At 48.8% G+C, this 21864-nt stretch overlaps 1 protein-coding gene across 3 annotated transcripts in view; it reads left to right on the forward strand.

Annotated features, from left to right (window-relative positions):
- FRMD4A (FERM domain containing 4A) overlaps positions 1–21782 on the forward strand; it is a 227492-nt gene extending 205710 nt beyond the window's left edge. For 2 of the 3 annotated variants that reach the window (XM_036281184.1, XM_036281186.1), the window contains 6 exons: positions 1983–2039; positions 2553–2790; positions 3587–3754; positions 6015–6877; positions 9169–9265; positions 21485–21782. In XM_036281184.1, the coding sequence (XP_036137077.1) occupies positions 1983–2039; positions 2553–2790; positions 3587–3754; positions 6015–6877; positions 9169–9265; positions 21485–21587 (1526 nt within the window). In that variant the 3' untranslated portion in view covers positions 21588–21782. Of the gene's footprint in view, positions 1–1982; positions 2040–2552; positions 2791–3586; positions 3755–6014; positions 6878–9168; positions 9266–11261; positions 11334–21484 lie in introns of all 3 variants that reach the window. The other variant, XM_036281185.1, reaches the window with a different exon arrangement.
- The last annotated feature ends 82 nt before the right edge of the window (positions 21783–21864 follow it).

Here is a 21864-nt window from a genome sequence, read left to right on the forward strand (position 1 = left end):
AGCTGGGAGCACTGGGCTGCCCACTCTGACTGTCTGGAGCCCTGAACCCAGGGAGGAGAGCTTAGGAGTTTGGGTGATTATATTTGGTAAACACTAGAAGGAAAGACCTCCCCTCCCCCACCTAAATCCAACAACAACCATCAAAACCATCAAGTTCCCCAAATGTTAAAATTCCTTTTTTCCTAAATAAGCTAATTCTTTGAAACACACACACACACACACACACATATATATATCAAGTTTCATCATTTTTTAAAATATTTAAAACATTTGCTGCAGGAAGACAGAAAGTAGAATGGTAGCAACCAGGGCCTGGGGCTGGGACCTCATGTTAATGGGAACAGTTTCCCTTTGGAAAGATGAAGAACTTCTGCTGATGGACGGTGGTGATGGTGGCACAACAATGTGAATGCACTTATGGCCCCTGAGCTGTACAGAAAAGTGGTTAAAATGGTAAATTTAATGTATGTTTTACCACCATTTTATATGTATATAAAACATATATAAAATCTGCAACCTAAAACTGTGGGCATACTGGAGCAGCAATGATATTCTAGGCTCCAGGATGCCAGTCTCCTAGGTGTTCTCAGTCCATCCATTCCTGGTTTAAAAAAGAAGAGAGACCATAAGAAATCCCTTTGCTGTAGTAAATGTGGAATAACTATTCCCTGTCACCCTGTTGTCTTTGGCCAACACTTGGTCACTTCCTAGCGGAGCTGCCATCCACTGCTCTTCTCCTCTGCCCCCCTGAAGGCACTTGGGGGTCCTGGCTCCAGCATAACATCTGGGGTGGGCACAGAGCCCAGTTTGGAGGGGCGCTGCAGGGAGGGGCCCTCACTGGTCGGCCACAGAAGAGCCTGGTTTTCCGGCCAGCTCAGTAATGGCTGTTCTGTCAGGAATGCCACAGAGTCTGTTTCCACATCATGTCTGTGCTAGCTGGTGACTGCACCCATCCGAGCCTGCAGCCATTTTTTTTTTAACCCACCAAGAATATAACTTCTCTGTTTTGATGCCTCTTTCAAGTAATGTTTTCATCACATGAGCCATTTGAATTAGAGGAATAATTAAGATTCTTCTCAGTTCCTTTAGCATGTTTTATTTTTTCAAGATAAAAACACTACACTTGGTATCTGAGGACTTGGGACCTTTTACTAATGTTGCCAGGAGAGCAGAGCCATCCCGGACAAACCAGCTCCCCAGATGTGCCTCAGTTTCCCCAGCTGTCAAAGGGGGAGGAATACTTACTGCCTCCCTCTTTGGCATGTTCACATGGGTAATTGAATGGGGTCTATGAAAATGAGCTTTGTAGAAATAGAAGCTGTATTTAGCAACTTTTTTTTTTATTAATGTCTTAAGAAGTTCATTGAGAAGCCATCTGTTGCCTACCCTGTGAGCAAAACCAGGTTCCTTACAGAAGTTTCACGTTTGTACAATAAACAGCAGTTCACTCTCTTGGGTTCTGTCAGAACAGGCCTGGGGTTGGGTGGGGACAGTGCTGTGGCCTAAGCAGGCCAGGCAGCCTTTACAGTGGATGTGGAGCTACTCAGCACTGTGGTGCCTGTCACACAAGGACACAGACTGGTTGGCGCTGTGTCAGGAAGGGGCGAGCTGATGCCCCCACAGGGACTGTCATCACATTTTGGTTGTTCCACAGGTTCTTTCTGATCAGGCGGAGAAGGCAACGGGATGGTGCTGCCCATGATTTTCACAGACAGGGCTTTGTCTAAGGCAGTGGTTCTCAACCTGTGGGTCGCAACCCCTTTGGGGGTCGAATGACCCTTTCAGAGGGGTCACCTCAGACCACTGGAAAACACATATTTCCGATGGTCTTAGGAACCGAGACACCGCTCCTCCATCCGTCTCCAGGCGGGTCCGCCCACACACAACAGGAGGAGCTGGATTGAAGGGTCGTGGCATTAGGAAGGTTGAGAACCACTGCAAGGGATGTGATCATCTCCGACTTCTGCTTTTTGTCTTCGCAGATGGAAATATTGGCAGTGAAGACAGTTCCCTCTCAGATGCCCTTGTTCTGGAGGATGGTAGGTTGTCCACTTCCTGCTCGAGAACAGGGGGCACAGATCAAACTGGGATTAAGCTGTGTAGTCCGGGGCGGGCCAGTGTAAAGGCGAGAGCCGGGCCGACAGGGCAGCGGCCTCCCTGCCCTGCTGTCCCTTCCCACGTCACCGGTTTGGTTGGGAGGTGACTGGCGCTACAATTGGACATGTCCTGTCTATTGAAAGAAAACGTAAAATCATGATGACGTTTTGCCGTTTGGTATGAAACAAGCAAGAGTCAGTGGTATTTACTGTAATTTGGATTTACTCCACGTGTGGCTAATCAGAATCGAACCTTCTCTTCCCCTTTAAAGCTGCTCAAAGTAGAGGTTTGGTTGGTTCTGGACTGACCTGTGTGGGCAGCTGGGCCGGCGTCGCGGCGCCTTCCAGGTGGACGCGGCCTGGCTCCCCGGCGCTGGTGCCGGGGCAGAGGCGGGCCGCCTGCGGTCAGCAGGAAGATGACCTCCGCTCAGTTCCTCTCTTTCCGTCTTTGTGCAGAAGACTCTCAGGTCACCAGCACACTGTCCCCCTTACAGTCTCCTCACAAGGGACTCCCTCCTCGGCCACCGTCGCATAACAGACCCCCTCCTCCCCAGTCCCTGGAGGGACTCAGGCAGATGCACTATCACCGCAGCGACTATGACAAGTCACCCATAAAGCCCAAAATGTGGAGTGAGTCGTCGTTAGATGAGCCTTACGAGAAGGTCAAGAAGCGTTCCTCCCATGGTCATTCCAGGTGAGCTGGGCGGGGAAGGCCCGGTGAGGGCGACCGAAAGCATCAGAGGCTGCCCCAAAGAGCAGCCACAGATCACAAACTCCAGATCAACCTTTCCCTCCTTCCAGGGGCGCTTTTCTGCAGGGACGCTGACCTGGGGTCCAGGTGCAGATTTGTCATTCAGGGGGAAAGCCAGGGGTGGGGTGCACAGTCAGCATGTGAGCAGATGGCTTTCGTGCCGTTCAGTCCACAGCAGCAAACTAGGAAGCTCGGGCAGCTCTGTCTGGAATGGCAGGTGGGAGCCTTCTCAGGAATCCAGAGTGGTCAGAACCCTCAGCCGCCAGCCAGCGGCATTCTGCAGCCAAACATCTGTGATCTTAGCTGGGAACGATCCATTTGGGACACGGCCGATCTTGGAGAGCGGCTTTGGGAAGGCATTTTTGGTCAGCTTGTCTGGTTTTCTCATTTCCTTTCATTATACCATTTGAGCTCCCAGTGGGTGCCCGGACAGGTAGATATTTGGCTCTTGGGAAATAGAAACTGCAGTTCAGGACAGTGGCTTCGCAGAGCAGTTCCGGTCCGTTCCAGCAAAGGCTGACAAGGGTCTTCATCGGACACGGCTAGGGCGTCAGGGACAAGGACTCCTGGGGGAAAGGCTGAGAACCAGAGGAAAGATCTGAGGGAATGAGGACGAGGGTCCTGAGTAAGCTTGCCCTGCACCGAGATGGATGTTGGGAGGCTTGCCAGCTCTTGGGAACAGGTGTGGCGCTGCCTGGGGACCAGCCTGGTGACCAGCCTGGTCTCCTCTGGTTTGCAGCGGCCACAAGCGTTTCCCCAGCACAGGGAGCTGTGCTGAAGCCGGAGGGGGAAGCAGCTCCCTCCAGAACAGCCCCATCCGCAGCCTCCCTCACTGGAACTCGCAGTCCAGCATGCCGTCCACACCAGACCTGCGTGTCCGGAGTCCCCACTACGTTCATTCCACCAGGTGAGTCCACCCCTCCCTGGACCAGACCTTTCTTTGTTAAAATTTGGCATCTCTGGCCCCAATTGGCCCACATAATAGATGAACTAGAGTTAGACCTGAACTAGTGAAGCAGAATTTTTTTTTTTTATACTCACCTGAGGACTTTTTTCCATTTTTGTTCTGTTAGAGTGAGAGGAAGAGAGAGAGAAAGAGAGAAACATCGATGAGAGAGCCACATTGAGTGGCTGCCTCCCACACGACCCCAGCCGGGGCTGGGGACAAACTGCAACCAAATTACATGTCCTGAGCGGGAACCGAACCCAGGTCTCTCTGAACCATGGGCTGATGCTCTCACTGCTGAGCCAAACCGGCCAGGGCATGAAGTAGAATTTAAAACTGAGCAGGTGGCAGTCAGCGCACATTTGCCAAGGGACCTGTCATACCCCTCTGTCCATGCCCAGTGGGACTGCAGTCAGCTGGAGAGTCCCCTGCAGACAGTGGCATGGAAGGAGCCTGAGCCGGATGCTGGCAGGAAGGCCCGCTGGCTGAGCAGGGAAGCCTGCCGGCGCCACAGCTTGCACTGGTGGTGATCTTGGCTGGATAGTGCCCTTGCAGCCTTCGACTGGGGCCCCATTTATCCTGGACTTTTTAATGCCTCGAGGTATAAATTCAGTGCAGAACAAAAGGAACAGGGCAAAAGCGAGGCTCCGGTGAATCAGACCTTCACTTTCTCAAAGAGGCAAAACCAAAGCCACCATTTCACCAAGGCCATAGGGATCATACCTCGAAGGACAGATGGTGGGATCTTCCATAAATTCTGAGCCCTTTTATACAAGACGGAACCCTTCAGGCAAGAGTTCCTCCTTCATTTATTCATGCCTTTATTCATTCATGAGCACACATTTATCAGTGCCTGTATGTAGCAGGCATCATTCCAGGGAATAGAGCAGTGAACAAAACAGACCACACCCCTGTTCTCCTCAGACTTCCATTTAGTTGGGAGTCATGATAAATATCTGTCAAGTGGTGATAGCACTAAGAGGAACAGTGAACAAAGCAAGGGGCTAGGGAGTGAAGGGAGAGATCATCTTTTATTAATCCTCACCTGAGGATATTTTTCCATTATTTTTTTTAGAGAGAGTGGAAGGGAGGGAGGGAGAGAGGGGGAGACAGAGAGAGAAACATCGATGTGAGAGAGACATATCAATTGGTTTCCTCTCGCATGTGTTCCAAGCAGGGCGGGGATTGAACCTGCAACTCAGGCACGTGCCCTTGATTGGGAATCAGACCTGAGACCCTTCAGTGCACAGGCTGATGCTGTAATCTCTGAGCCACACCGGCCAGAGTGAGATCATCTTTTAAATAGAAGCGTTGGAGAAGCCCCCTCTCGTAAGGGGAACTTTCAGCTGAGACCTGAATGGATGGGGGAGCAAGCTCTGAGGGTGTCTTAGGGAACAGCAAGGTCAAAGCCCTGGCTGCAGGCCTGAACTTGGCATGTTCTCAGGAGGCCAGTGTGGCTGGAACGTAGTGACAGAGTGGGGTAGGACCAGAGGGCCGTGGTGGGGACTTAGCATTCTCCCCAGGGAGGCAGTCAGAACTGAACTCATGTCTTTGTGTACTTGGCCAAGAGGCCCACCCTGAATTTCACATGTGGCCCCAGCATTGTGTTTCATACTGATGAATATTTACAGTATGGACTCAGATAAGCGGAATGGACTATACAAAGTGGTGGCATGGTAAGTTTTTGCATCAGTTGTTTTCCATGTTCCACCTTCCTTCCCTTTTAGATTCTTCATGGAATGGAAATCTGTTTATGTGGGTTTCACAAACAGTATTTGGTTGAACCATATGAACCTGCTGAGCTGTCTTTTGACCTCCAAAAACAGGCATTTCATCTGGTTTAACATAATAGTCGAATAGGCATTTTCTTGGTTCTTTTTGTATCTATAGAATCCCTTTCCACCTAAAAAAAAAAAAAAAAAAAGCCCTGGGTATGGACACACTGTTTTCAGAGGGAACCGTCCTGGGGGTGCTGTCTTCAGTCCCACCTCCTACTGGGAATCAAAATGCCAGAGGAGCCAGGCTTGGCTCCAGGTGAGATCGGCCCTGCTCTCCTGCCTCCTTTTCACCTGGGAAAAAAGGAAGCCCCTGGATTCCCAGGGCGACGCAGCTTTGTCTTTCCCAGCTGCTCACTTGCTGGTGGCTCTTTCCTAAGCCCCATGATTGCAGAGCCCCCACCCTCCCAGGGCCCCCAGACCCACCAGCCATCATCTCCCCGCAGGTCGGTGGACCTCAGCCCCACGCGCCTGCACAGCCTCGCCCTGCACTTTCGGCACCGGAGCTCCAGCCTGGAGTCCCAGGGCAAGCTCCTGGGCTCGGAGAATGACACCGGGAGCCCGGACTTCTACACCCCACGGACTCGTAGCAGCAATGGCTCAGACCCCATGGACGACTGCTCCTCCTGCACCAGCCACTCGAGCTCGGAGCACTACTACCCAGCGCAGATGAACGCCAACTACTCCACCCTGGCGGAGGACTCGCCGTCCAAGGCACGTGCCCGGCAGCGGCAGAGGCAGCGGGCGGCCGGCGCGCTGGGCGCCGCGAACTCGGGCAGCATGCCCAACCTGGCGGCCCGCGGCGGGGGCGCGCCCGGCGTCTACCTGCACAGCCAGAGCCAGCCCAGCTCCCAGTACCGCATCAAGGAGTACCCGCTGTACATCGAGGGGGGCGCCACGCCCGTGGTGGTGCGCAGCCTGGAGAGCGACCAGGAGGGCCACTACAGCGTCAAGGCGCAGTTCAAGACCTCCAACTCCTACACGGCGGGTGGCCTGTTCCGGGAGAGCTGGAGGGCCAGCGAAGAGGGCGACGCCGGCCGCCTGACACCATCACGTTCGCAGATCCTGGGGACTCCGTCGCTGGGCCGCGAGGGAGCCCACGACAAGGGCACGGGGCGCACGGCAGTGTCCGATGAGTTGCGCCAGTGGTACCAGCGCTCCACCGCCTCGCACAAGGAGCACAGCCGCCTGTCGCACACCAGCTCCACCTCCTCTGACAGCGGCTCCCAGTACAGCACCTCCTCCCAGAGCACCTTCCTGGCCCACAGCAGAGTCGCCAGGATGCCCCAGATGTGCAAGGCCACGTCAGGTGAGAGGGGACAGGGTGGGGTTGGTCCTGAAGGAGCAGGTGCTCAGTGTAGGTGTTAACTGTTGACACATTTCAGGGGCTTCCAGAATTTCTTAGAGCCTGGGGTAAGGAATGAGACTCAGTTCTGGAAACCTAGCTGTCAGATGTATGAGACTTGAGGTTTTATTGGCCCAGTCCTCTTTACACAGTCCCTTACTGGTCCTGGTTTTGCCAAGAGGGACAGACCTTGGAAGGGGTGGGACAGGGCCTCAGCCCCTCCCTCCTACTTCAGCTTCCTCAGGAGGGGGCAGACCATCCTTCCAGCCACCACTTCTGGTAAGGACAGAAGTCAAAGAAGTCAGGTGAAGCGGTGTCTGAGTGTTTACCCTGGTGAAGTGAGACACCAGGAAGGTAGAGACCTGGTGGCACCGTGCTTAGGGCCTTGGCTTGCTGAAGCCCTGAAATGGGGCTGGTCCCCCTGTGAGGCACTTGGCTTCACTGTGAGCCATGAATGACGGCTCCTCACAATCCCGTCAGTGGTGGTGTGTGATAACCAGTCATTTTTGTAAAATGCTTTCAGTTTTCACAATCAAATGAAGGGTTACCTTGTTCTTGTACTCAGGACATTCGGGGTTAAGTAGTGAAGGGAAGAAACTGTGCTTTTCCCCAAGACGTTACATTCCGTTCCCACTCCATCTGAGAACCATGGTGACAACACACTCACCCAGTCACAGGTGCTGCAGGGCCCCACGCGGACGGGCTCATCTCCATGCTCAGCCCGCATGAGGGGGGTCGCATGCAGTGGGAGACGCTGCCTCCTACTGACTGTAGGAAGAGAAAGCGGAAAGAGGGGAAGTATTTTGACACATGAAATGATTTTAAAATAGAATGAAATGAGAATCAGCAGAAAGTGGAAGGAACTGCAAGTCAGGATTTGACTTGTGACTGGAAAGAGGGAGAAGATTGGGGCGAAAGGGTGATTCTAGAGACAGAAAAGAGGAGGTCATCTTGGACAGCTGAAGGAGATTCTGGGGGCATGGAGAGAGCAGGGCAAAGAGGAAGGACGGGCCAGCTGCCCGGTGTGCCAGGCCACTTGGCTCTGCATTATGTCCTCATGCCCTGTTGGCTCATTTATTATGGCACATTGGTCAAATGACAAATTCCAGAGATGATGATGAAAGTGATTCAGGAAGTCCTGAGAACAAGACCTCACAATCCTAGAACCATCTCCATATTCCTCCATCTGTAAAGTAAGCCCAGTGCAGTATGCCGTGGCCCCCCGGAGCACCGGGAGGGAGCGAGCAAGCGTGTTCTGCTCACCGTCCGGGGGCCTTGCGCCTCGGAGGCAGCGGCTCTGCAGCAGAGGCCCAGGCGTTTTATGTTCCAGCAGACTCAGCATTTGTCTAGTAGATTTGCTTTATTAAAAGAGAGTAGGTAAAATCTTTTGGAACATGTAGTAGACTAAAAAATTTAATAAGTGTACTTGAGATTTCTTGATGAAAAAGATTCCATTCCCAAGAAAGCAAGAGATGCATTTTTTAAATGTGTTTGTTGTTTTTCCTTTTTATTTTTAGAGAGAGAGGGAGAGATAGAAACATCCAGGTGAGAAACATGGATCGGCTGCCTCCTGCACGCCCCCTACTGGGGACGGAGCCAGCAACCTGGGCATGTGCCCTGACCAGGAATCAAACCCGGACCTCTCAGTCCATGGACAACACTCAACCCACATCAGCCAGATGTAAAGATGCACTTAAGGAAGATTTACTTTTTACTAAATTTCCCAACTAGAAAAGTTCTGTCCATGTCAGTCAGTTCCTAGAAGTCAGATTTGGATGAGCTATTAAAAACCCTTACACCCTTTTAGTGTCCAAAAAACTCGATTATAAGCCTGAAATGACAGACAGCAAGCTCTGAGAACCTTTCTGGAGGTTCTCTCTTCAAGACGAAGGCAGTTTCAACATTGGGGCCACATGTCCCCGAGCCTCGAGGTGTAGCGCCCTGGTGTCCAGGGAAACAGGCCCTCCTGCACTAGCCCTGCCCAGGACCCCCTCAAAGACCTGCGGGGCATCAGGTTCTTTGCTACGATGGAGGCTGTCGCCATGCCTGTGGCCACTCCCCAGTGGCAAAGTGAGGACCTAGGATGCCAGGTCAGCTTGGCTCACGATGGAGCTGCTGCATGGTTTGGGGGGAGAAAAATGTAACTGGTCGAATGTATGTGGGTGGACCTGCTGCGGGGTCCTGTCTAGCGTCTCTGGATAGCAGCGCTGTCCTCACTGGTGTCTGACATGTCTTTCTGCACCACCTGCACACAGCTGCCTTACCTCAGAGCCAGAGAAGCTCCACGCCGTCGAGTGAAATCGGAGCAACGCCGCCGAGCAGTCCCCACCACATCCTAACCTGGCAGACTGGGTGAGTTCCCGTCTGACCCTTCCTCCTCCTCTCCCGGGGCCTGGAATGATCTTCAGCTTCCTGGTCAGCTAGGGAGACTGTGATGAGCATGAGTCTAGTAACAGAGGGTTTTTAAGTAAAAGGATGATGGGTGGTTTTCATTACTGGCAATTCCAGGCAGCCTGTGACTTGGGTTCTAGTTATACCAGGACAACCTCAAGATTCCAGGCACGAAGGAGGGGAGGGCAGGAGAGACCGGTGTAAGCGCCCAGCGCTGGGCTCTGGCCCCGGTTTACCTGCTCCTCGGGGTGCCCACTGTATTGCTACCAGGACACATCTTAAGAAAAAAGGCAGGAGGCTCAAATCCCATCTGTCCGGGCCAACCACTTAATCGACACACAAAGGGGATCAGGTACCTTGAGACCTTCAGGAAATGGCCCACAGCAAAATAGTAAAACCAGAATTCAGCTATTCAGTGTATTCAGACATCACGGCCTCAGGGACATTTCGGATGTTCTGATCTGAGGGGCAGGTACACGCAGTTTGCTTTGCTCGCAGTTCCCGCCTCTTCTGTTGCTCCTAAGACATCACCTCTAAGTGGATGTTACATACGGTAAAAGCCTGTTGGTTAAAAGGTCCCTTTATCCACCTCTGTTCAGTTTCTCATTTGCTGGAGCATCAGCAGGGGTGTCTGGAAAAATTGACAGCTGTCTGGGGGTTGAATCATCAGAAAACAGCAGGACCAGAATTGGTTCCGCTGTCCGCATTTCTGACTCTCATGCTTGGCAGACAGTTTTTGTTTCTGCAAATGTATCTGTAGTGATTTTAAACCAGGCTTCATGGGGCCTTAGTATTTGACAGAAGGCAGGGGAGCTAACGTTTACTAAGTGCTTGCTCAGTACTCAAAGCTGGAAGCTGCTTCTAGCGTGTGAGCTCCTATGATCCTCACTGCAGCCTCCTCAGGAAGTATCAGATCTGTTCGTTTCCTAGATGAGGCGAAGAGGAAAGAAGTGCCTTGCCCAAAGTCACACAGCTGGATGGAGCTGGGAGTCCCGCCCTGTGCTCTGTGAGCCCAAAGCCGTCTCTTCCCACTAGGCCAGCGGTTCTTAAAGGGCAGTCCCCAGACCAGCAGCATGAGTGTGACCTGGGATCTTGTTAGCAGTGCAGGTTCTCAGGCCCGTCCATGGCCTCCTGAGTCAGAGGTCTGGGGGTGGGGTCTGGCAGTCTGTGTTTTAACAAACCCTCCAGCGGGGGTTCTGATGCCCGCTCGAATTTGCCAATCAGTGTTCCTGTGTCCACTCCCATTTCTTGGTCTGTCTTTTGAGCAGTACTTCCCTCTGTCCTTACTACAGATGATGGAAACACTCCCTTGTGCACCATCCACACTCCAGCTCTAGCTTGTGTGGTCTGGCAGCTGCTAGGCCACGAGCCCAGGAATCTCACCGAGATTAACTCATAAGAGAACAACACATACTCTGTATCATTGGTACCTCCGGCAGTAACCCAGCTCACCCTTAAAGGAACTTCAGGTTCCAGGCTCTCTCTCTGGATCCTCCAAAATGTCTGGATCGTGTCCAGTCTCACCAGATCCAGATGCATGGAACTGACTGCACCCCTCACATGCGTACACCGTGAGCTAGTCCTGGAGCCCCTGCGTCTCACCACATGTATAGCTAGTGAGGAATCAAGACAAATTTGAAACAAAGATATTTTGGTCCTCGGAATTAACTCTTTTATCAGATTGACTTGAACGATCACTAACAACTATTTTCTGTGGTGGGACAAGAAAATGAGAAATGGGTGAAACGTGCCACAGCCGGCCTTCCTGGCAAAACTAGAGGTCTTTGGACTCACTCATGGGGGTTGCAAGTTCTGCATGACTGATTTGTCACTAACACTTGGGTGTGGAGTCAACCGGTCTTTCCAATGTATCAATGAGCTACAAATCATGTCTGTGTCGGTTCCTCTCTTTAACATGACCTCTCTTCTCTTCCTCCTTCTGCTTTCCTTTGTTCAGAGAAGCAACAGAACACTCGCCCGTTATGGACGGGTCTGAGTCTCCACCTCACCAAAGTACTGATGAGTAGAGGTATCGTAAGGGAATGTTTTGTTCTTACAGCCCTTCCCCTTCACCGCCTATGAGTGTGTGGTCAGTGACGCTATGTGTTCCCTTGCCCGTATCATGATTTCCAGAAGGAAATATCTGCATGGTGTGGAAGCCGTTGTTTTTATGTCTGATTTCTAGATACATGTGGAACTCTATGTTTATATGTATGTTTCTACATCAGATGTTAGATATTCTTATGCTACTTCCCAGAAAAGACCCCAGAGTGTGTTTTAGACCTTCCCTGGCTCTACGTACATGCAGATACTGGTAGACACTGTTACTGCTCTGTTAACCCATGTCCATGGCAAGAACAGCATCTCATGCAGTTTGTTTCAAAGCACCAAGGGCAGACTGAGCTGGCCCAGAAACACTGGAAAATCTCCCATGATATCCCCCCAGCATTCTTGAGTGATAGCTGTGTACTCTACCAAATGCTGTAGGGTCCTGTTTCCCAAAATGTGGTCCATAGAGAGCACCGCCATCACCCGGGAGCTGGTTAGAAAGCTAAACTCCTGGGCCCACTCATTTGAATCTGCATTTTAACAAGATCCCCGGGAAAATGAAATGCACTGCTATGGTGGGCATGAAACAGTAGCCCCTGGTCTGGGTCCTGTCCTAGGGACCAGCAGAATCTAACTGGGAGAAGAGACATTGAAATTAAGTAGATTTCAAGGGTTATCTAAAAAGATAAGAATACTAGTCAGAAGTGGATAAAGAGTTAATCCTTTAAAAATGACCCCTCACTGTATTTGAGGAACCATGCTACAGACCAGATAAGAGTTCAGGTTCAGATGAACAATTTGAAAACCTTATCAGCATTTTCTAGGCAAGGAGAGTAAGAAACATGTAGCACTTATGTTTGAAGTGCTGAAAGGGATGTGAGGGGAGAGGCCTCGTGGCTTCTTGGAGAAGCTGCCTAGGCCCGACTTGGGAGGCCTGTGCAGGGAGAACAGTCTCGTTTGGCTGTAGGGAAAGAGCTGGACTTCAGTCTGAAGAGTAGGGCAGGACGAGATCCTGAACAAGTCAGGAGACACGGACATTTTTACTGAGTCCCCCAAAATGGGCAGATGAGGGATTAGGAAAACAGGGGGCTTAGCCTTTGAGAGGAAGATGGTGTTAAACTTGGGTAAACGACTCATTGGCTTTATGTACTGACTCACCAATCAGACAGCATTCAGGGTAGCAGACAGAAAGGAGCTATGTGGAATCTAGTGAACAAACTGGACTAATAAGCAAAACAGATACAGACTCAGAGCAGGCGGACAGCTCTGGTGAGGGTGTTGGGGGAGGAAAAGGGATTGAGCAAAAAAGAAAAAAAAGAGAAAGAACTCATGCACACGGACAGCCGAGTGGTGATAGCGGTGGGGGTGGAGGAGGCTGGGTGGGGGGGGTAAGTGGTGATGAAAATAAAAGGGGTGAGGAGCGGCGAGGAGCTGCACCAGGTAAGACTTTCACAGGCAGAAGGCAGCAGGAGCAAGGCAGCCACAGGAGAAAAGAGCGGGTTGGTTACTGCGGAGTCACTTTCCTTTGAGGGTGGCAGGGGTCTGTCAGGTGGGTGACCTCAGTATCGCTGACCAGGTGATTCCTGATTGACGGGTTTAAGATCCCATTTCTGGGAAAGCCCTAACTGTAGTTCAGTTAAGTCTCAGTTTGTTGGTAAGCAACTCCATTTTGGGCCCATTGTCTTGCTTTTAACAATTTCCTCCCTTTGATCAGACTCAGCCTAGCTGAGAAGTGATAAAAATGTAAGGCATCAGAGCTACTCCCAGCGACTAGTCTGGGGATCTCCCGGTATTTTGCTGCATCTCTCTGTGGTGTTCACAGGTCACATCAGGTTCACATGCTTTAAGGTGGTCATTCTCTTTATTCCCTTTCTGACATTCTGTTCTTAGGGGAATCATCTGTGTGATGGTTAGTGGCCGTGAACATGCACTTAAAGCTTTAGAGAGAACACACCAGGGGGAACTACTATGATCACTATAAGCAGGATAAGCAGTATCTGGAGTGCACTTGGGTCCCCAAGACCCAAACCGATCAAAATCAAGTCAGTCAAGAAAGACGCTGTTGAAGGAGTCACTTTAAAACAACTGGCTTGTCTCAGCTTCCCCAGAGTATCAGTCCAGGTGCAGCAGGTGGTGGTGGTCACAGCACCGTCTATGGGTCAGAACCTAAAAGGTGAGTCATTCAGGCCAGTAAAATATAAGGGTCTGTAGGCTGCACAAGGGGTTTTATTCTGATCACCCTTGCCTTGTGTCCCTTTCTTGGGACACAGAGCCTGGATGCAAAGTTCCCTGGGTCTGGGGTTGTTAACCAGAGAGAGGGGAATGGATCCCCAGGGCTAGGGACTCTGACATAACAGCGGAGGCTGAGTTTGCCCCCCGAGACACTGAGGCATGGAAATCAGGAGGAAATTTGGGATGGGCTGAACTACAGAATCACAGGCATGATGGCAAATCCAGTAGTTTGGAGTTTAGATTACCCCCCTTTCCGAGGGCCTGAGATATGTGAATAATGGATTTTATCTGCCAGGCCTGAGCAAGGCAAAAAAATGGACAGAAGAATCATAAAAGACCCTCATGGTGTAAGAAACAGGAAAAAATGGTTAGAGAGGGAAGGAGGAATGGAAAGAAAGGTTTTTGATCTGACATCTTGGGGGAATTGGTCCACTCTGATGTTGGCTACTTTTTTCCCTAGTCAGTTTGATCGAGGTCTCCAGCTTTTTCGCAGGACCAGAAGTCAGGTGGAACCTTCGCCAGGTGTGAAATATGCACCCACAATTCGGCACCTCATGATTGCCAGTGGTTAAGAGCTCCTGGTATGCCTGCTGCTAAAGATCTGATGAGAATTCATTGTAATGGAATTGACAGGGAATTTGGTTATTTCTGTGATACACAACATCTTAAGATAACTGGAATTGGACTGATAATACCCGGACATAATCAGATTTCTAAGAATTCCACACAATTTCTAGAATGCACTGATTCGAATTCTAACCCTCGGAACCCCTAATTCCTAGTGAACACTAAGTAGTAAGCAATTGTGAATTGTTTGTTACACTAGAATTCTGCAGATCGGAAAACTTAATACATTTCGTAATTTCTAGACTATTCTCCCTCAGTGAATTTTTTAGTGTGGCACAAACCATGCTGACTGATAGACCTGGTACTACAGAGGGATCCGGGAAAGCCGATTCCAGGATGAATTCTCATCCTTCACTGGCTTTTGCCAGTTTTCCCAGGATCTGCTCTGCAGGCTCTGGAGCGAGTGGGCTTTCAAGTAGATAGTGCGACCCTGGTAGCTACCATAATCTGGCTAGGTTTTCCACTGACTTAATTTTAGCTTCTCCTTGGCTGTTTTAAGGGAATAACTGGTAGCAGTTTACCGGAAAATCCCTGAGCCCTGTCAACCTTGGGAGAGACTGATATGGGGGCATCTGTAAGGCCACTGACTTGGCAGACTTTTTTCAGGTCTTGCTTCGGAGTAGAAAGGCAGTTCAGTGGGAGGGTTAGACTGGGAGTAGAGGAGGAGAGAGGGGAGTAGTCGGAGTCATATAAATCCTGTAGTCTTTTGTTGTAGGCACCTTCTGGGTTTTTGCATGCCAATTAAAATAGGCGTTCCATTCTGTTTGTTTTATTTGGGAGCCCTTGCTTTCAAGTACACATCTAAATGAATGCTCTGGTCTACTTGGAACACTCACTCCCTATAATGGCTGTCAATCTATATAAGGAAGTAAACTGAGGCAAGCTCAAATGAACAGAAATCGAGTTTATTATAATAGAGGACTTGCACTTCTGGAAATTCATGCTGCACAGAGCAAGCTCCATGTGAGTCCATTGAGGGTTTGGGGGGGCTGTTTTTATGGGCAAGGAGTGAAAGGGGGCAGAGTCCAGCCAGAGCTTTAAACAGGAAGTTCACTGGCTTAAGTTTGGACAGATTCTTGGTGATGTTCACTTGCCGGGGATAAGTCTCAGCCTTCTGTTCATCAGGCATTTATAGGAAAGTGATCTCTCAGTTGTTTTTCTGGGGGCACATGTGAGAGTCTCCATTTCCTGATTGACCATGTCATCTAGGCGTTGTTTTCCTTTCTCCTTTTGTATTTTTTCTTGATCAAACACATTAAATGGAGGACCTGTTCCTCGCAGCACAGGATCATTCTCAGGTGTCTAGTCCCACAGAAGAGGGAAATGGCAAGTGGATTTCACTGTTCTCATTTGAACAAGAAATGTGAACAACCAAACTGTATACTTGGGTCAGGGAGCAAGGCAGTCCAGACTCGGCATGAGCAGACTGGGTGGTTGGGGATCGGCTGTACTCTGCTGATTTGAGAAGAGCTATAAATTCCTGTAAGGTTAGGTTAGATTGCCTGTATGAACCTGTGTCGACCATCTCCATTTTGTCCATAACATAAGTGACTCCATTTCAGTTTGGGTATACAGTTCTACTTTTTGATCAAGTCCCTATTAGGGGTGTTGATCACCTAATATATTGCTAGGTGTTTCTTCTGCATGGACGTCATCCATTTTGTTCATTTTTTACCATAATGCCATGACTGCACATCTCTCTTCAGGGTGAGAGAAGCTTTTGGGGTTGTTGGCAACTAAAGGCCACATTTGAGCACCTTATGAGTCAAAATGGAGGGTCAAGGCAGGGAGACTGTGTCAAGGGTACAGGTGTTAGATTAATGCTTGCCCAGTGTTTCAAACTGGTATTTATCAGGTTATTTTTACAAAGATTGGATAGACCGAATTATAACCCATGAGCCCAATCCTACTGGTAACCAGCTGAGTAAGTCAAGATAAATCAGATCAGGCTTGAGCTCGAGTTTTCCAGAAGTGTGTTAACCCAGGCACACTGGTGTTGACTCTAGAAGTGTCCTTGCTCAGCTAAGGTCATCAAGGGCTGTCCTGTTGTCAAGGACAACTTTAGCTAGAGTTTCTGGGAACTGTTGGGTGGCTAAGGCCTTAGAGTCAGCGATGTTCTCAAGGGCTTAAACTCACTTGAAAGGGTTTCTGATCTTAGCCTCATTGTACTTGCTTCTAACCAGACAACTAGGGATCTGCCAAAGGAAGTGAATCCTGAATGCCTCCTGGTAAGTCCTAGCTAACTTGATGATAATCCAGGGGAGTTGACTGGTGAGGTGTCTCAGTTTGGGGTACAGTACCTAAGAGACATTGCCGGTTATGTGCCAGCCATCTGGGCATAGGCATTCATAGGTGCGGGGAGAATAAACACAAAGATAAATCCTGTTAGGGCACAAACTACCCCTGTTCAAGAGGCATTGTTAATGGATTCATCTGCATGGAGTCTTGCATCTACCCATTCAAGGCAGGGATAGGTTACGGTTTTAATGCATCTGGGAAATAAATCTAGCCTGAAATAAAAAGTTGTTCTAAATTCCTTGGTCGATGCTGCTAAGATTTTTTCATCACTGGGGCAGATATGATTTAGATAATCATAAGAACTGGGGACTGCAAGTGTGCTACAGTTTGCATAAGTATTTGTGTCTAACTGGGAAAGTACAGTTATTATTGGGGGGGGGGGGCACTGGGAGCCTGGCTGCATAAGTATACTCTGTAGCTGACACCAAAGGGAATGAATATTGTTTAAGGTGATATTAGAGATAGACGATAAACTGGTTACAGGAAGGACCAGAGAGGGTCTCCAACATCATGGGAGATAGAGACAAGGGCATTTTTATATATGATGAGATCAAGGGAAAAGGGCAAATAGGAGGGGGAAAAACAGAAAAGCAGAAGAGGCTGATTCACCCCCCCCCCCCCCCCTTGTGAGTTTCACAGTAAAGGAGATCAGTGATGGAAATCAAGCTTTAAGCTCTGCAGGCCTGGTCCGGTGTTTGGGATGGCTGTCTACATCCAATGTTGTCTGCCTCTGGCTGCCCAGTGATTGTTAGTGGCTTTGCTGGTCCATTCAGGCCTGATGACTCCTTAAATTCTGACGGATGCCTTCAAGTTTAGCTGCATGGGAATTGGTGAGAAGTACCAGGAAAGGTCTTTTCAACAAGGGAAGGAGTACTTTTTCAGTAGAGGTATTCTCTAGGAAGTAGGTCCTGAGAGGAATCAGATGTCAGGTTGTATTCTTGGTCAGCATAGGCTTCTTTAATAGATCCCACTGGGCAATGTGATGGTCAGAGTACGGGGAATGCGGCAGGTCACTATTTCACAGGGAACAAGCTCATGTTTTTCAAAAGTTAAGGACCTTACATTCTCTGGACCAGTGACAGCACCTTGGTCCAGTGAAATCCCAAGACACACGTTTTCCTAATTGGGTTTTAATGATGCCACATTATTCCTTCCCACGAGTCCTGCAGGTGCAGGATGATATGGGCAGTGCAGCCTCTGCAGCATAGGAAGGACTTGGAGAGTTCTTGGATTGCCAGGCCAGTAAACTGAGTCCGGAGGTTACTATGTAAAACATCTAGGGGTGATGTTTTCAAGTAATTTCTTTGCTACAAAAAGGACAGTTACTTAACAGGAAAAGTGTCTCCCCTGTGAGAAACATGCAGACCACAACCAATACATATTTGTTCACCTGTTTTTAACAATTAAGTTTAATCATGAAAATTTCTCAAGATACTAAGCAGCAAACCAAACCTTGTTATTTTCCTTGCTGACAAAACTTATTTGACTACTAGAATAAAAGCTGTATTTCTGCATTATAGTAAAGCTGATAACTGAATACATACCTAGTTTAATTATATCAACAAACTTAAACTAGCTTTTATTTATTAAATATTTATCCCAGATCACATGAACTTGAAACATCCGGATTAAGTTCCCACATTTGAGCATTTAGAACACTTAAAGTGCTTCTCTTTTTTAAAATAAAGCCCCTGTCAACTACAGCAGGGTTTATTCTGTTTTGAGCAAAGGTAAGTTGTTTTATGGCCAGAGTGATCATGATGCAAAGCTTGGGTCTTGTGAGGTCCAAATGTTTTGTTCATTTGTGTAGATACTAGGAAATTAAGAAAGGTTTAAAAATTACTGCAAGTTTTAGTACAGCATTAAGGGCATCACCCAATCTGTACAAATTCCTCTTTTTCTTTAAGCCAATTCAGTAGAGTTCATTTACGAACTGGTTTTGGCACTACCATCCGGAAATAGAGAAAAATATTATACATTTACAATATACGAACAGAAATTTTAATTTTAAAATCTTAGCCTTGAGACAAACAACAGAAACAAGACACGTTTCTGGCAGAATCTTGATTCCATCCATCCTTTAGTTAAGCATTAGGTCGCTCAAAACCAAATTCATTTAGGAACAATTCTTGAGAATGGCAGGCGATCTAGTGTCAGTCTAGCCCGAGTCTGAGAGTGAGGTGGGAAGTTCTCTAACAGCTTTTAAGTGTTCAACCTGTACCCATCAGTTTTGCAGCTTTGGCTTCTGAGATTCCCATTAACCTCAGAACTATTGTCCCTTTACCTCATGTGCACATTAACAGAGAGATGGCACTGTGGACTGGTCAAGAGAGAGCCTTAGGTGTGCACCACTAGCAGTTCCCAAAGTAAAACTGGATAACCAAGGGCTAGTGACTGGTGCTCTGTCAGAGGCTCCTGTGGGTCTAGACTGACCCATTAACCCTGTACTGGAAAGAGAGCCGAACTCAGGACCCAGAGGAACTTCCCATGGCCCTCAGAAATGGGAAGGAAGAAAACTCAAAAGGTTCACAGGGACCAGTGCCTGTTTCTCGTCTGTGAAGCTGAGAGATACCTTCTTTGGGTTCTGCCACTGCCATCAAACTTAAAAAACACAACTCAACAGTAAATTTTCAAAATCTTTTTGGCTTTATTCATTTAAGTTACAACATAATTCCTTGAGGAATTAAAAACTGGACTTGTCTTACAAATCTCCTCTTTACAAGAACAGAAATGCAACACCCAGAGCCCACCTATCCTGACCAATCCTAAAACCTCCCCTATTCATCGCAGAAGGCTTGCAGATATTGTGAAAGATTTGGGAAACAACTTTTCCCTGTGCCTTTGAGATATAAATGTTCTACCTGGTCTTTTCTAGGAGTTCTCACGTGGGCTATCTCTGAAATAAGAACTTTAAGCAGGTAATTCTTATCAGAAGGAAAAAAAGAGGGGGGAGGCTATTTGAAACTTAAGACATAAAAATGTCTTCACAAATATTAATGAAAAGTTTTAGCCATCTGAGCAGGTAACAACTTCCCGAAACACGATTCGGATCCAACTGTTCTCTTAGGAGCTAGTGAGTACGGCTAAGGGGAAGTGGCGCCAGGGCCTGCTCGTTGTCTCACCCCCTCCGCCTCCTGCAACTGCTCTCAGGAGGATCCGGACTTCCGTGCAGTGAGCAAGCTCTCAGCCTTGTCTCAGCATATGCCCATCTTTGAGCCCAGTGACTGGCTGTAGGACTCTAACTGGCCCCCCTGAGTCACCTGTCCACTCTAGAAGAGGGTATGGAGTGACACCTGGTGGGGAACAGCCACCTTTTGCCACAAAAAGTTTCTCAATTTCTCAGGCACAGTGGCAAAAGTCTGTATTGTCAGGGCAGAGAGGGATTTTGCAGGGTGGGTATAACGGAGTCAACCATTTACCATGTAAATGCTCTAAAAGATATCCATGGCTAGTACATAACTAAGGGTCTTTGTTATGTTGCTTCTGAAAACACATTTAAGCAGCATTACCCAGGGTTCCAGGCACAGGACTCTCAATAAAGCCCACAGTATGCTCACAGGTACCTTGCTTGGGTTTTTTCTAAAAAGCCAGCTGAGAAACATTTACAAAATCCACAATGCCTCATCCATTTGTTCCTGGAGAAGTCAGCATCAAACGGAAAAGTGGCGATGACTGATCATTCTCAATCATAAACTTGCTTTTCTTCAAACCACGTTAGACTGGGGGGCTCTTCCTGACACCGATCTCAACCACAGCACTCGGTACGGGAGATCAGCAGCAGGGGAGAGACCTTCTGACATGTATGAGAAGGCCTATGCTGTTTCCAAATAAATCTTTCCACTCCCTAACTGGCATATGCTCTTGGGAGGTCAAGCCCTTTGCAAGCCGTAACAATACACAGACCTAATGACTCCTAGTCACAGCCCAATGTCATTCACAGGAACATTATTTCAAAAACGGAAGGCTATGGTTAAAGGCCTAGAGGTTTCATCCCTTCAGGAATCAGCACAAATGAAATTACACTGTGAGTAAAAGCAAAACACATGAGAATGGGCACACAAGACACTCGAGGCCACACTGCAGCTGTAGGAACAGAGTGTCCAGGTCAGTGGTGCCAACACCAGGCACTGCAGCCAGCAGGGAGGGCTCTTGGTTGGGGAGTGCGGGGGGCACATGGCACAGGGTCTGCTGGGCAAAGTCCAACTCATTCCCACCTTCACCCAGATGAAGTGTGAGCTTTACCTTGCCCTGAAGGAGCTGGTTCAAGATCACTAGAGAGGGGCTATTTCTCCTGAACATGACCCCTAGTGATTATTAGCTTCAACATACACAGTTGTGTGATCACATCTCGCTATGTAAACATTCCTTCTTAACCTACACAGTGACCTACCTGAAAAACTTTGAAGTCTTTTATTTTTTATGTACTTTCCTATATATTTTCAATATGCCTTTTTTTTTTTATAATCGTAAAACATGTTATTTAAAATACTAAGCATTGATTCAAAAATTTAAAAAACTCAATTCACAACATGACTTCATTTTCACTATGGGAAATCTGATGTCTTGCTTCTAGGACAGAAAAAATATGGTTAGCTCCAGGGTCCCAGGGAGGACAACCCAAAGCCACTGTTCTGTGGAAAGGAATCCTGAGAAACTCAGCGCACCACAGACCAATTAAACCAGCACCTCTGCAGTGAAGCCCAAACCTGAGTGTTTTTAGATTTCCTGGGTGATTCTGGCGTGCAGCCCAGCTGCCTAAGGAAACGTTAGCTCCACTCCTTCAGATGTTCACGGTTTAGGTCCCCTGTATGTGGGTTTTTCAGTCTACTCAGCACTGTATCAGGCCTAGTTCCTTGTGGACAGGGAAGACTGCCGATCAGTAGGAAACCCTACATAAATAAGCACGCACTTGTGAACGCAGGACAGTTAGTGCCATTTCCTACTAACCGTCTCTTCTCCTTGGATTCCCTGTAGGAGCTACAGTGACAGCTGCTTCCTGGATTCCTCTCCGTATCCAGAACTAGCTGACGTCCAGTGGTACAGCCAGGAGAAAGCCAAGCCCGGGACCCTCGTGTGAGCCAGCCGGCCTCAATCCGACCACCTCAACACCATTCAGAGATCACCTCACTGCCTCTCATTTGCCTTACCCAGACGCACTGTCACCCTGCACCAGCTTTGCCCTCAGCACTTTTCCTCCCGTCTCCGCATCCCCTCGCACTCAAAAACCTGACTGAGGAGACATTCTGGAAGGTTCCGGTCCCACTGTGTGTCCCCTGGCTCTCCTGCCCACAGAGAGCCAGGCACCTGTGCTCAATGGCACCTTGGTTGCTTCCTCCTGCCATGACAGCCCCCAG

Source organism: Molossus molossus, unplaced genomic scaffold (genome assembly GCF_014108415.1).
Source record: "Molossus molossus isolate mMolMol1 unplaced genomic scaffold, mMolMol1.p scaffold_m16_p_32, whole genome shotgun sequence".
Lineage (NCBI taxonomy): Eukaryota > Metazoa > Chordata > Mammalia > Chiroptera > Molossidae > Molossus > Molossus molossus.